Source organism: Urocitellus parryii, chromosome 5 (genome assembly GCF_045843805.1).
Source record: "Urocitellus parryii isolate mUroPar1 chromosome 5, mUroPar1.hap1, whole genome shotgun sequence".
Classification (NCBI taxonomy): Eukaryota; Metazoa; Chordata; class Mammalia; order Rodentia; family Sciuridae; genus Urocitellus; species Urocitellus parryii.
Genome location: NC_135535.1, coordinates 64,004,270 through 64,018,940, shown reverse-complemented (window position 1 = coordinate 64,018,940; position 14,671 = coordinate 64,004,270). Strand labels below are relative to the sequence as shown.

At 50.0% G+C, this 14,671-nt stretch overlaps 1 protein-coding gene across 1 annotated transcript; it reads left to right on the top strand.

The window, feature by feature from the left end:
- Window positions 1–2,755: 2,755 nt before the first annotated feature.
- LOC113189727 (keratin, type II cuticular Hb5-like) lies at window positions 2,756–13,221 on the top strand. The gene is made up of 9 exons (XM_026398624.2): window positions 2,756–3,163; window positions 5,362–5,570; window positions 7,108–7,168; window positions 8,548–8,643; window positions 9,237–9,401; window positions 9,636–9,761; window positions 11,748–11,968; window positions 12,256–12,287; window positions 13,070–13,221. Exons 1-9 carry the CDS (start codon window positions 2,756–2,758, stop codon window positions 13,219–13,221), a joined length of 1,470 nt encoding a protein of 489 aa, XP_026254409.2.
- The last annotated feature ends 1,450 nt before the right edge of the window (window positions 13,222–14,671 follow it).

Genomic DNA, 14,671 nt, shown 5'->3' with positions numbered 1-14,671 from the left:
TCACTACAAGGCAGAATACCTGGCTTCTCTGGGAAATGTTAAGAGTCATCTGCTCTGACCTTGGTTTGTATGGTGGAGAATACTGGGGACCAGTGAGGGTAGGGGACTCGTACCAGGCTGCACAAGTCAGCAAAGCCAGGAAAGCATTGGTGACATTTAGCTTTTGCACTTGTCTCACTGTATTACTGCCTTTTTTGGTTGTGAGGGCAAGTGTAACCCCCAAGTGAGCCTGGGGCCTCCTTGGTCCCTCCTTCTCTCAATGTCAGATTCAATCTGTGAAGAATTCCGTTTGGCCCTTGCTTCAAATTCTGCTCACGGCCGATCACTTCTCACAGGGCTTCCTCCTGGCGGGAGCCTCCCCCATCTCCTCAGACCCCAGATCCTCTCAGCCCTCTCCCTCCTCTCTCTGCTACCTCACTCACCGTCTGCTTCGTGGCGGCCATCGTAGTGGTCCTGTTAGCATGTCAGGTCATGTCACTTCTCTGTACAAAACTCTCTGAAGTTCTACCCAGCACTCTGTGGGAGCAGATGTCCCCACAATGGCATGCTGGCCCTTCACGATCCCGGTGGAGCTACCCACTTGGTATCTCTCTGGTCTCTCCCTCATTCTTGCTGTACAAGCCACACCAGCCTCCTGGAGGGGACACACCTGCCCTTTCCTGGGTCCATATGGCTCATCCCTCTCACCTCCCCAAAACCTTTCCCAAATATCACCTTCTCAGTAAGGCCACCTCTGACCACCCTGTTGAAAATATGCTCTCCCTTTCTTTTAGCCTTTCTGGTTCCTCTTGTTTCTTTTTGGTTCCATAGAATTTATCACCATTTAATAGAGGATTTATTCCTTTATTAAGTGTGTCACTCATCTTTTCCACTGGAATGTAAGCTCACAAAAGTATACATCTTTGTCTATTTTACTCACCATTGCATCCCAAGCTTCCATGTCATTTAATAGGTGCTCAATAAATACTAGTTGACTAAAAAAGGAAACCAACAGAAACCAGTATGAGACTAAGCCTGCAGAGCATGGATATTGAATGCTGGTTTCCACGTTGCTGTCCTTGGTTAGCATGTCTGCTGTGGAGGAGCTGCTCATCTTTGGACACATTCACCTCTTCCCCACTGGTTGAGGTTATTGTGGGAGCTGTACTTCTGTGGACGGTGAGGGGCAAGGCAGCGACCAGGGAATGAATGGGTGTTTCCTTCAGCGTTGAGTTTATAGGGCATCTCCCAGCCCTGCTCTGGTGACTTGGGTCCCCCAAGGAGCCCTCTCCTGTAGACTCACAAACAAGGCCTTCATCTCAGACTGGTGCTCCCTTTGGCTCTCTCTGGATCCATCCTACATTCTGTGATTCTGTCTTCTTTGTCTTCTCCCTGGGAGGGGTGTGTATGTGTGTTTGTGTGGAGAGAGAGAGAGAGAGAGAGAGAGAGAGAGAACCTCATTCTTCTGGTTGTATTTGGTTCTTTTCTTGTGCTCTGTTGCCTCCTCCCTGAGGGGGAGTTCAGAAGATCACTCTTCACTCCTGTCTTCCTGCACAGAGAGCTTTCCCCATCAACCTGGGGGCTGCAGGTTTGGCCTGACTATGGACAGGGCTGTACTGTGCTCTATGGAAAGGCAGGTGCTTTCCTCTGTTGCACCCCATTTCCATGCTGTCCTAGGTGCACTAAAGAAGGTGTCCTGTAAGATGGGGTGGGAGGCATGGGTGGTAGCCCCTGTCTTTGTGAGGGATCTCATGCACTCAATCGTTCCATCCAGGGATCGGGTTTGCAAGGTGGCTCTGCATCCCAGCCTGTTCTCCTGCCAAAGCTTATCATCACTGAGGACTTGGCTGTGGTCTTGCCTCCTCTGTGACCCTCCAGCCAGCCTCAAGTGGCCCTCCTCAGAAAGGAAGGGCACACCCTCTGTGCTCTGTCTCTGGTTCACCATCCCCCCCCCCCCGTTTTCCATGGATCTATCCCACCTCTGCTGGGTCTCCCCAGTTCCTCAGGGGCCACCTCTGTCCTTGTGGCTTTGCATTCCTCAGCACACAGGCTGGGATCTTGTTCTGGTTGACCTCAGCATTTGTCTGCTCCCAAGGCAGCTGCTAATCTGGCCTATGGTGGAGCGTCCATTAGCAGTTGCAGATGAGCTAGAGCCATTGGCCACTCCTTCCTGTGTCAAGGCCTTTTGGTCAACCAGTGCTTCCTGAGGACCTGACTGTGCTCATTGTTAGGAGGATGGAAGGTAAATAGATATGCTTCTGGCCTTTGACGAGCAATCTTGAAGTGGTCTCCAGTGGCCACCCTGTGGATGAGGGATGGCAAGGGAAGGTGTGAGGAGTTCCCACTTGTGCTGGCCTGGAAGGTCTCACTAAGGTCATGTGGGACCTTAATGGGTCATAGGACCCTTTAGTTCCAGGAAGGTGTTGGCTGCAGCCTCCACCTGTGGGATGGGGACTCCTGGTCTAGTCTCAGCATTGGAGGGAAACAAGGGGCTGGATGGATCTGTGTGGGCCCGTGGGGGTGAGAGGCAGGGGAAGGGCTTGTTGTCATTCAGGGTCTCCTCCGTGTGCCTATTAAAAGAGGTGAGTTTCAGCAACCTCATGTTGCCTAGCGGGAGATTCCCACGCTCATAAATGGCATTAATAACTTTCTCCTGCCTTTTATGTGGTCAGGAAGTCTGTCCTCTGCCTAATAAAAGGCAAGAGCAGTGACAGGGCTCTCTGTGAGGCCTTCTTGTCCTTTAGTCCTCTTCCTGTCTGTCCGGCACAGCAAAGGCATGGCAAGCCGCTCCTACCGCATCAGCTCGGGCCGCGGGGTGAGGAACTTCAGCTCCTGCTCTGCTGTGGTGCCCAAGCCGGGGGCTTACAGCTGTGTCAGTGCCATGGCCCACCGTGGGGGTGGTCCTGGGGGGCCGGGCTACAGACGCCTTGGGGGCTTTGGCAGCAGGAGCCTGTGTGTGGTGGGCTCCCCCCGGGTGGCAGTGAGTTGCCGATGGCCCAGTTTTGGCTACCGGGCAGGGGGTCTTTGTGGGCCCAGTCCCCCCAGTATCACCTCCGTGTCGGTCAACGAGAGCCTGCTCACGCCCCTCAACCTGGAGATCGACCCCAGTGCTCAGTGCGTGAAGCACGAGGAGAAGGAGCAGATCAAGCGCCTCAACAACAAGTTCGCTGCCTTCATCGACAAGGTGGGTGTCCTGGATCACGGGGTTCCTGAACAAGGGGTGTCTGTGTGCTCCTCCCTGGGGATGCGGCTTAGGAAGGAGCTAAGTTTCAAGTAACTGATGAGGGATTAGGTTCAAATTCTGCTACCAACTGGCACTTGGCCTGGAGAACACAGCTAAATTGGGGTCTTGGTTTTCAAATGTTGTCATGAGAGTCAGGTCTAAGAATGGATGTGAAACCACTGGACTGAACGGGAGGGTTTATTGCTGCTGCTCATGCAAGCTGAGTGTACATGGTGACCCTGTCTCTCCCTCAGCTTTTGCCCAGTAGGTGGTGTGGGTGGGGCATGCAAGTGTCTTAGAGAAGATGCTGGCCTCCCTGGCATGGAGAGGGGACCTAGGACCAAGAGGGTTTTGTCTTGCTTCTTGGTGGGGTGCTCTGGTAGGAGGCCGCATTTGCCCGGAGGGCACATCTTTCCCTAATTGGCTCAAGGTACAGTGAGGGCCTGGCCATGCAGACTCAACAGGATGTTTGCACGTGGTTTTCAGGACATAGCTCCTCATTGCTTTCTCTCTGTTGAGAGGAGTCAGTTCCTGGTCTAGGGAGAGACTCACACCACTGTCCCAGGCCAGTTTTCCCCTCATCTGGAGCTGCCACTCCCTCCTCCCAGGGTCCTTCCTTTGCGCTCCAGATGGCTTTGGGCTCCAGACTACAAACAGCATAGATTTGATGGGTTTAATCCTGCAAAGCAGCAAGCCAGAGGGCTGTCCATGGCCTTGACCTGCATGTTCAATCTCAAGGAAGACGCCCTTTGGAAATCAGGGTTTGGGGTCCTTTTCCACAAGCATAGACAATTGAGCATTCTTTGTACCAGGCTTGTATTCCCAGATTGAGCTCCAGAGAAAATCACTTGGTTTGGGGCTGGCAATCACAAATTTAGGTGGGGGTGTGGCAGGTGGTGCAAATGAAGCCACACTGAGAAGTGTGCCTATCTGGGCAGGGGGTGGGGGAAGGTGGCAGACAGCTGCTACAAGACATCAGTCATAGGCCTAGCATTGCCAGAGCCTCTGTTTGCAATAAGAATTGGAGAGAAGGAGGCCAAGTGGCCTGGTTGGTGGCCTAATTAGGCAGCTGGGTCCCCTAATTCCTGGGGCCCTCCCCCCTTCTGGGTTCCAGTGCCCCAGGATCAGATTGAGTGAGGGTTGTGGAGGGTGCATTTTTTTTTTTTTTTGAGAGAGAGAGAGAGAGAGAGAGAGAGAGAGAGAGAGAATTTTTTAAATATTTATTTTTAGTTTTCAGTGGACATAACATCTTTATTTTATTTTTATGTGGTGCTGAGGATCGAACCCAGCGCCTCGCACATGCCAGGTGAGCGCACTACCGCTTGAGCCACATCCCCAGCCCAAGGGTGCATTTTTTAATTGCTGCCATATGAATGCCCACCAACTTAGCAGCTGAAAACATCACAAATTGACCTTCTCATGACGCTGACACCTGTGTGTTGGCAGGGCTGCATTTTTTTCTGGAGGTCCTGGAGATTGTCCATTCCCAGGGCCATTTAGGCTTTTGGCAGAGCTGAGGTCCATGTGGTGGTAGGATTGGGATTGTGGTCCCTCGCTGGCTGGCTGCAGGGGTTCTTCTAGAGGCTGTCCACAGCCCTTGGCTAGTGGACTCTTCTGCTCATAATAGTGGGTTGATGTCATCCTATGTTTCAAAGATTTCTTTGCCTCCTCTGAGCATCTCTCTCACTCTTTGGCCTTCCTCTTCTACTTTGAAGTGTCCCTGTGACTACCTTTTGCCCAGCTGGAAAATCTAGGAAAATCTCCCAATCTTCAGGTCCATAACCTTAATTCCATAGGCAAAGTCCCCTTTGCCATGTAACATAACACATTCACAGGTCTTGGGGACTAGGGAACAGACATCTTTGAGGGACTATTATTTGGTCTTGTGACACAGAGTCTGCAGGATCAGATGCCATTTTGTTCTGTGCAGAATGAACAAATGATGGTCGATCATGTGCGCCTTCTGGGATGGGCGGAGGAAGTTACTTGGGGAATGATTATGACCTGAACGTCCAGACTTTGCCAATGAGCTGGTCTCCTTGGGAAGCTCATGGGCTTCTGCAGGGCAGGAGCTATTCCCCAGGGCTGAGAGAGCTCTGGGGGACATGGCATCCTCCCTAAGTTCCCACCCTGAGTTTTTCCTCCACTCTGGGTGGCAGGTGCGTTTCTTGGAGCAGCAGAACAAGTTGCTGGAGACCAAGTGGCAGTTCTACCAGAACCGCAAGTGCTGCCAGAGCAGTCTGGAGCTGCTGTTCGAGGGCTACATCGAGACCCTGAAGCGGGAGGCCGAGTATGTGGAGGCTGACAGTGGGAGGCTGGCCTCGGAGCTCAACCATGTGCAGGAGGCGCTGGAGGGCTACAAGAAGAAGTGAGCACGGGAGGGTTGGCACAGGTCCAGGGAATGGAGTAGGGTTTGGCTGAGGCCATGCAACTCTCCAGGAGACAGAGACTGCTGAAGGTCAGAGACCCTCTTGGAGACCTACCAGCAGGTTCTGCTTTATCATACTGCTCTGTCTTGTCTCCACTCCCAGTGTTCACAGTCCCATCCTGGAAACCCGGGAAAGATTTGGAGCAAAGAAGAGCTTCTAGTCCACTCAGGACTCAGATTGGCATAGAGATGGAGGGAGAAGAACAAATGAAGGTGGAGGACCAAGGACTCCCAGTAGGGCTGGAGAGCAGGCCCTGGGAGAAGCCAGTCTAGCCTGGGTGGAGGGAAAGGCCCTGGAAGAGGAAATCTTGAAAATGGTCTGGCTGTTGCTGCCCAAGAATCAGAGGGTCTTGGATGGGTCCTTTCTTTCTTTTATTTTCTTTTATCAGATGTTGATGGACCTTTACTTTATTCATTTACTTATATGTGATGCTGAGAATCGAACCCAGTACCTCACACATGCTAGGCACGTGCTCAGCCACTGAGCCATGACCCCAGCCCTGGTCCTTTCTTTACTCTGCAGATAAATCATCAAGCTCTCCTTACATCAGGTTCCATGATTCAAATGCCAGTGTCCATCTTTTGTTGGAGCCTGAATTATTGAGTTTGGCCATTATCTGTGCTAAGCTCACTGGGTCACTGTTAATCCACTCCACCCACCACCGCCCCAGCACAGATCCAGACAGAGTGAATAGAGATTGTGACATGAATCCATCCTGGGAATTCTAATGCTAACCTTCCTTGGAATCATACCTTTTACCATCTAGAGGGACACAGCAGAGGGTCTTTACCCTCCTTGGGATGAAGCAAATGCACATATGATTTTCAGTGGTCAGGTATCAAGGTCTGTCTCCCATTTGGGGCATGTGAGGACTGATAATTACAGAGCTGAGTTTATTGCAGCCCACCTTTCCCTGTAATTAAAGAGTCGTGGAAATCAAGCTCTGGGAACTCTGCTTTCCTTGTTAGCTAGGACCAGTGTCCCCCAGCGATGGGGCCTCATTGGCAAGGGGACGGGGACCAGGCAGGTGGAGAAGGCTTGGAGAAATGCCCTAGACTGTGGATTGCCTCCAGGAATTCAAGTCTTGGGATACTGGGGTGGGTGGAGGAGGGGAAGACAGAACCTCATAGGGTGTAGCGACAGAGAGCTTCATTGATGTTTTGAACAATTTCAGAGTTGAAAGACTTGAGGGAACATCTGTGTGCCTTTCACTTATCACACAGATATTTACTGTGTGCCTTGCCGCACGGCAGATGACTTAAGCCAAGACGCAGAGATTAAGGGGTTTGCAGTGACTGTATTCCAAGCTGGGACCAGAGTCCAGTGTCCTTTTGCAAATTATTTTGTGTTTGGAAAATAGAGATTCAGAGAGACCAAGCCTCTTCTTCAAAGGTACACAGAAAGAGGGGGAAGACCAGGGCGTTTAGGAACCCTGGGCTCTGGCAGGCTGTCTTACAACCTGTGTCCTCTCTTCAGGTATGAGGAGGAGCTGGCCCTCAGGGCCACAGCTGAGAATGAGTTTGTCCTGCTGAAGAAGGTGAGTAACTCTGACTTGTGGGGAAGAGCTCAATCTTGGATGCTTGAGATTTGGATAGTGGGTTGTGTTCTCATCAATCCAAACCCCTGGCCAATGATGGTGGACTGGTTTGGCTGCAGAAGCCATTTTGGGCCCCCAGCAATCCAGACAGTGCTGATGAGGCTTGAGAAAAAAAAATCTCATGATGTTGGTCTGTTTATAAGCAACTTGATTATCTGAAATGTTCACTTGTGAAGCCAAGGATGTAGCTCAGTGGTAGAGCACTTGCCTAATATGTGAGGCCATGGATTCAATCACCACCACCACCACCACCACCATCACCACCACCACCACCACCACACACACACACACACACACACACAATCAAAATGTTCACTTTTACAGCTGTTTAAAGCACATGTGAGCATGGCCTCCTCCCATCATCCCAGATCCCATGTTCTTAGCTTGCTAGTGATTTTGAAAGTATGACTGTCATTCAATGCCACCAGAGAGGATTAAAACAAAACAAAACAAAACAAAACACCCTAAACTCAACCCAACCCAAACCACAACAAAAAATACAACCCAGGAAAAAACTGCTCATGATTTCCTTTTTGTTTCAAATTGGTGAGAGAAATAATGTGCTTCCTGGGCATGTTGGCACACACCTGTAATCCCAACAACTCAGGAGGCTGGGACAGGTGCATTGCAAGTTTGAGGCCAGCCTCAGCAACTTAGTGAGGCCCTAAGCAACTTAGTGAGATCCAATCTCAAAACAGAAAGGAAAGGGGGCTGGGGATGTGGCTCAGTTGTTGAGCTCCCTAGGTTCATTCCCTGGTACCAAAAAAAAAAAAAAAAAAAAAGAAAGAAAGAAAGAAAAGAAAAAAGAGAAATAATGTGCTTTTCAGTCACTTGATTTGTAAGTGATGGTGGAGTGGAGTGGAGGGCTGGTGACAAATATGCCAGCTATGTGTGCCTGGGTCTCAGGCAGGAGTGTCAGTTGTTGGGTGTGGGGTGTTGCCTGGCCTGGGCCCCTCTGCCTGCCTATGCTTGTGCTCTGAGGGCAGCTGGGTGGGGAGGCAGTGGCCTGCCACTCTGGGCTGTGAGGCCAGGCCTTGCTTTCAGCAGGGTCCTCAGCCCAGGAGCGGGTCAGACTTCACTTCCTTCCTCCAAGTGGTTCCAGGTTCATGCCATGGGAGGGAATGCAGTAGCTGATAAAGAGAGAGGCCCTGAAGGGGAAGATGAGGAGTCCAGGTTGGAGGGAACACGCAGGCTGAGGGAGCAGGGACAGGCCAGGCAGAGAGTGGGCAGGGAGATGGCCTCAGGCCCCAGAGAGTGCAGAGGCTCAGGGAACAGAGTGGGGGTGTGCCCTCCCAGTCCTCTCTTGTCTGTCCCCGCAGGACATAGACGGTGCCTATCTGCGCAAGGCAGACCTAGAGGCCAACATGGAGCCGCTGAGGGAGGAGGCCATCTTCCTGAGGACCCTCTACGAGGAGGTAAATAAGGGCATTTGGGGTGTGTCCTCTCCTGGTTCCTGGGTCCTAGGTACATTCTTTACCTTCCTAGGGCCAGAACACCTTCCTTTCTGTGACCCCAAGGGACTTTCCTCTTGTTCTGGCCTCCTCTCACAATGGGTGATTCTCTTCCTTTAAAATGATTTGAGAGACTGTGATTCACTCCCTGTCCACTTGGCATGACTGGGAATGGAGATCTGACAATTAATTCCCTCCTTTGGGTAGTGTAAAAACCCAGTTAGATAACCCAGGATGTGAACTCTGGCTGTTCCCTGATAGATTCCATGTGGACGGGTAGCTATAGCTGGTGTGAGGAGGTCAGGGCCAGCGGTGGAGAGACCAGGGGGTCTGCACACACAGAAATCTGTCTTTGGGGATCCAGGTGCTAGTGGAATTCTCCCTTGCTCACTGCCTGGGCTCATGGGCCTCTTCTTCTCAAAGCTGCATTTCTAAAACGTCCTTCCTGGCTGGTAGTTTTCTCATTTCTTTCTTAAGGTCTGGAGATGGGGCTGATTGCCCACACCGATGGGATGGGAGAGGGGTTTGGAGTCAAGGGCACTGGTTGTCTCCCACAGGAAATCCTCATCCTTCAGTCACAGATCTCTGAAACCTCAGTGGTGGTGAAGATGGACAACAGCCGGGAGCTCAATATGGACACGGTCTTGGCTGAGATCAAGGCTCAGTATGATGGTATTGCTAGCCGCAGCCGGGCTGAGGCCAAGTCCTGGTACCAAACCAAGGTAAACGGGAGGGGAGGCTGCCCCTCTGAACCAGGAGGATGGCTGTGAACCTGGAGCTGCCTGGGACATGCACCCATGCGCCCCAGAGGGGCTGCAGCTGAGGTCCTAGGCAGAGCAGGGCCAGAGGGTGGGACCGCTGCAGAACCATGGGCTGGCTAGTAAGACTCTCTTGGTGACATCCTGCTGCGCCCTCCAGCTACCATGTCTTCTATATATTTGCCTCCCAACCTGCAGTGCGAGGAGATGAAGGCCACAGTAACCCAGAAGAGTGAGGATCTTTGCAAAAGCAAGGATGAGTTCAACCAGCTGAACCGCAGCATCCAGAGGCTGACGGCAGAGGTGGAGAACGCCAAGCAGCAGGTCAGGGATGCGAGGGCCCTTGGGGCCTCAGCCACTCCTCTGGTTCTGTTTTCCTGCTCTCTAGGGGAATGCCACGATCTTTGAAGAGGCTTGTATTTTAACTGTGCCAGAGAACTCATCCCCTCTCCTGTTGCCAGCACTTGCCATTGACTTCCCAGTGCTTATGGATTTGATAGATGTAAATAGCATCAATCTTTTATTTCTCTGGTTTATGAGTGATAAGGAAATGTCCTCATGCACTTGCTGGTCATTTGTCCTTCCCCTCCTCAGGACTGCCTGGGTGTGCCCGTTGCCCGGTTTCCTACTGGGATTCCTGTCTTTCTCTTGGTGATTTGTAGCATTCCATTCTATCTAGATTGTAGCCCTTTGTCAGTTGAGTATGTTTTGTGATCCATTGATCCCCTCTCAGTGCTCGTCTGTTTGCTTTGCTTAGGGTCCTTTCCTGAACAGAAGCCTTCATCCTGGATGTGGCCAAATCTATCAGTTCTTCCCTTAGGGGCTTCTACTTAGAAAGTTTTGAGATAAACCATAGTGGCCTCTAATATTTTTGTCTTCTATTAAATTATAGTATTACCTCTCACATTAAATTCTTCAGTCCATTTGAACTTTATTTTTTGCCTATATAGTGAAGAGGGTTTCTGTCACAGCCGAAGGGGCCCCAGCAAACTTCCAGCTGCCAGCAAACTTTCAGCTGCCAGCAAACTTCCAGCCGCCAGTTGATGATTGGCTCACAGCGGCCCCAACAAACTTCTAGCTGCCAACTGATTGGCTCCTCTGCGGTGATGCTCATTGGGCTGTTTCCCCACCCTTTCAGACCACGGAGCTGCTCATTGGGGGACTTTTTTTGGCTCTGCCCATGCGACCCAGCCAATCAGCCTCTAGAGCAGGAGGAGTGGGGGAGGTTGAGAGGCTTGTGGGAAGCTGTTGGTGGCAGTTGGACTCTGAAGGTTTCTCCTGAGGAGCTGTTTTGTTTGGCCTGTGTGGTTCTAAAAATAAAGTTCGTTTCTTTTGACAAGTGGCTCCTGAATTGTGCCCAGCCAGATTGCGGCAGGTTTCAAATTTAATCTTTCTACGTATAGTAAGAAAATAAATAATGCATTCTCTGTCCCCGATTGTGATACCACTTCTAACGGAATGCTGAGCTCACACGTAAACCTGGCTCAATTTCCATCCTTTCCCTCTTGTGTGGCTCTTCTCAACTACAGTTCAAGATGTATCACAAGTGACTTGTCACTAGTACTAGTTGAGCTAATGGCATGTGGGAACAGATTACTATGTAGAAATGAAATTGGAGAAGGTTTAAAGTCGTCCCCATCCTGATGTTGGTCTTGCTCATTTGCATCCTGATGGTCCCTCTCCGAGGGACAGAGGTGAGGCTGGAGTCCAGCCTGAGGGCAGTAGCTGTTCTTTGGACTCACGGGGCCAAACAGTGAGATCCTGTATAGTGGCTTCTGAAAACCTGAGCTTGTCATTGCTTAATTGGGTAGCCTAGGACAAATCACAGCCTCTCCCACTCTCAATTTCTTCATCTGCCTAATGGGAATAATCATGCCTGTTCTGACAAGCCCACAGAATCACTTTGAAGGTCAAATAAGATAATATCTGTGAAAATGCCTTGTAAACTAACATTGGTGTTCAAATCTATGGTAATATCACTAATGATATTACCATATCATTAATATCATGATATTACCAACGGAATCTGCGCTTTGTTAACATTTCCTCCCTCTAATGGTTGGCTTGTAAAACTCAACTGGGTTATACAATAAAGTGGTACAAAAATGAAGGGAAAAAACTCCAAATGAGCTATTCTTTTTCTGCCCAGTGAATTTTCCATTCATCCATTCCTTTGAGAAAGCATCAAGCTCAGAAGTTGACCATTTTAAATGGAGGCAGATAGGATGACCAAGGCCACTGGAGAATTATCAAGGACTCTATGGTCTGCGTGCCCTTTGCAAACTCTTAATCTCCTCTTCTCCCCCACAGTGTTGCAAACTAGAGGCTGCCATAGCCGAGGCAGAGCAGCAGGGCGAGGCGGCCCTGAGCGACGCCCGCTGCAAGCTGGCTGAGCTGGAGGGCGCCCTGCAGAAGGCCAAGCAGGACATGGCCTGCCTGCTCAAGGAGTATCAGGAGGTGATGAACTCCAAGCTGGGCCTGGACATCGAGATCGCCACCTACAGGCGCCTGCTGGAGGGCGAGGAAAACCGGTGAGGGCTGAGGGGTCTGAGGTCCCTTCACATCCTCACTCAGGGCTGGAATGGTGCCTCACTGGACTGGAATTCTCCAGGCAGAGAATGTTCAAACTGGGATCAGCTCAAACTGATCATTGAGTTTATCCATTTTCCCATTTTGTAGACAGGAAAACTGAGATCCAGAGTAGGGAAGGGGCTTGCTCAAGATCACAGCCAGGTGGTGGCTAAGCTAAAATAATACCAGTATAGTGCAAAAGCAAAGGAACTTGGCTCTAATAGCTCCCTCTTTTTTTCACCTGCAGGTTGTGTGAAGGCGTGGGATCAGTCAACATCTGTAAGTTGGTTGTGGGGTGGGTGTGTGGTGGTGGGGGATGGTTCTCTTAGGTGTCAATAGTCTTCATATCAGGGTGCATCAAACAGGGGACTGAACCTCTGTCTGGACGAGGGAGACCAGAGCTGAAGTCCCTGGGATATAGTCAAAATATTCGTCCCCAACATGGACCCATCTGGAATATCCATGAATATGATAAGTTCTGATCCCCCTAATTGGTTCTACAAAATAGCCTAAGCCCTTCTGTTACACATGGGTGACTCCTCATGTGGTCTCATGTTTCCATGAGAAAAAAATGCTAGATTTATATTTTGATCATTTGGGGCCTCTGCAGGTAGCTTGATTTTTTTTTTCTGCTATATATACCCTACCAGGCCAGGTGCCTATTTCTTTTGTCCACCTTTCCAGCAACCATATTTCTAGATGATTCATTTAGTGTGATCCATCAGGTTTTGCATGAATACATCTTTTTTTTTTTTTTTTTTTTGTGGTGCTGGGGTTCGAACCCAGGGTCTTGTGCATGCTAGGCAAGCACTCTACCAACTGAGCTATATCCCCAGCCCGCATGAATACATCTTAACTCCAGTCTGTCCCAAATAGAGTGAGGAGTCCAATTTGCATATCACATTCCTGTAAGAAGCAGATTGTAGTGGCTTTAGGTTTGCCTAAGACTCATGTTGCTGGTCCCTCAGAGCATGAAGAGAATTAATCACAGGTTATAAAAGATTCTGGGTCATACCATGTCTGGATAGAAGAGACTTCTGACCTGGTGTCTCTGTCCACAGGTGTGAGTCGTTCCCACGGTGGCGTGGTCTGCGGGGACCTCAGTTCCACTATCTCTCGTGGCCTAGGGGGCATGGCCATCGGTGGAGGTGCCTTGTGCTCCCCTTCTGTAGTGGGGGCCTGCTCAAGTGCAAGATCTATGCGGTTTGCATAGATGGGTGTGGGACTCTGGATGGGTTGGGTCTCTGGAGGCACTGGGTTTCGAGGGGCAAGTCTTTTTTCTTATGGCCCAAATGTCAGTTTAATAACTTCCCATTTCAGGGGTATAGAAGTAACTCTCCAGTTTCCTTCTTATTGGAGTTGTGATTATTCATCAATTGTAAACTTTGGGTTTGGCAGGGAGGTAGGTAGAGGCATGCTTAGCATATGGGAGCGTCCTCATGCTCTGCCCTCAGATAAGAGGGGCTGCAGATGCTGCCTCACATGGTAGGGGTATTGGGGGATGTGGGACTAGGGTTACAGGGAAGCCTCTCACTTGATCTGAGAGATTGGATGTTCCCTGAGCCCCTTACTGGGCCTCTTATGTATTCATATATCAGAATTAAATGATTGGCTGAGGCTCATCAGCTGAGTTTGTACTGTTGATTCTTTGACATCATGTTGTGCACGTGTGATTTCCACGAGACTCCTTCTTTCTTCTTGTGTGCTTGATTAAATGTCAGTAGCAAAAGGCTATCTCGTGGGGCTGGGGATATATCTCAGTTGGTAGAGTGCTTGCCTTGAATGCACAAGGCCCTGGGTTCAATCCCCAGCACCACACACACACACACACACACACACACACACACACACAGCTGTCTCCTAGCAACCAAGTGCCAGCCTCCTTCATTGTTTCCTCACCCATTCAGAGTCCTGATTGTTTTGGTGCTTGTCAGGATAGGTTCCATGGATGACCATTCACATCAGTATCCCTGTGGGTTCTGGGCTCCACCTAGACTATGAATCAACAACTCTAGGGAGGAGCCCAGAAATCTGGATTTTTACATGCTCCTGGAATATTGCTGTGCCAATTAAAGTTTGAGGATCACTGGTTCATATGGGCAGAGGGAAGAGGAGGGTCAGATAATTCTGGTTATGGTGAGTTTCTCCGATTCTGCAGGCAAAATGAGTGACTCCTTCTGTGTTCTTCCTTTGACTTTGCTGAAAGGTCAGAGCCACAGCCTGGGCCACACACACCAGGGTGGGGTGTGGGTAAGAGGAACCTCGGTTCATAAAGCACCTACTAAGCATCTGGCACATTATGTACATATTTCATTCATTCCTCACAGCAACAGTATTATTATTCTATTTTCCAGATAAGGAAATTAAGGCGCAAAGAAATGACTTTACTAAGGTCATACATCTGGTCCAGGATCCAAACCCCATTTAGGGAATGCTAATGTTCAGGTCTTTCCACTGAATTCTCCAATTGTTCCTGCAGGGTCAACATTCTGGCTCATCAGGTACTCCTGGGCAAGGGGTTCTACTTGACTAGTTGTTGATACTTCAGGGATAAGAAATGGAAGGGGACATGGAGGGCATCTTGGAAGCTTTGTACAAATATCTCCCCATGGACTCTGTTCTCTAAGAATTCTGGTTGGATCTTATAATGGGGCATTTAAGGC

Excerpts from the sequence above, each read along its gene's own strand:
- LOC113189727 (XM_026398624.2), top strand. The coding sequence starts at position 2,756 with ATGGCAAGCCGCTCCTACCGCATCAGCTCGGGCCGCGGGGTGAGGAAC. Across the intron at positions 9,402-9,635 it reads AGTCCTGGTACCAAACCAAG|TGCGAGGAGATGAAGGCCAC; the intron begins GTAAACGGGAGG and ends CCCAACCTGCAG. Across the intron at positions 9,762-11,747 it reads TGGAGAACGCCAAGCAGCAG|TGTTGCAAACTAGAGGCTGC; the intron begins GTCAGGGATGCG and ends TCTCCCCCACAG.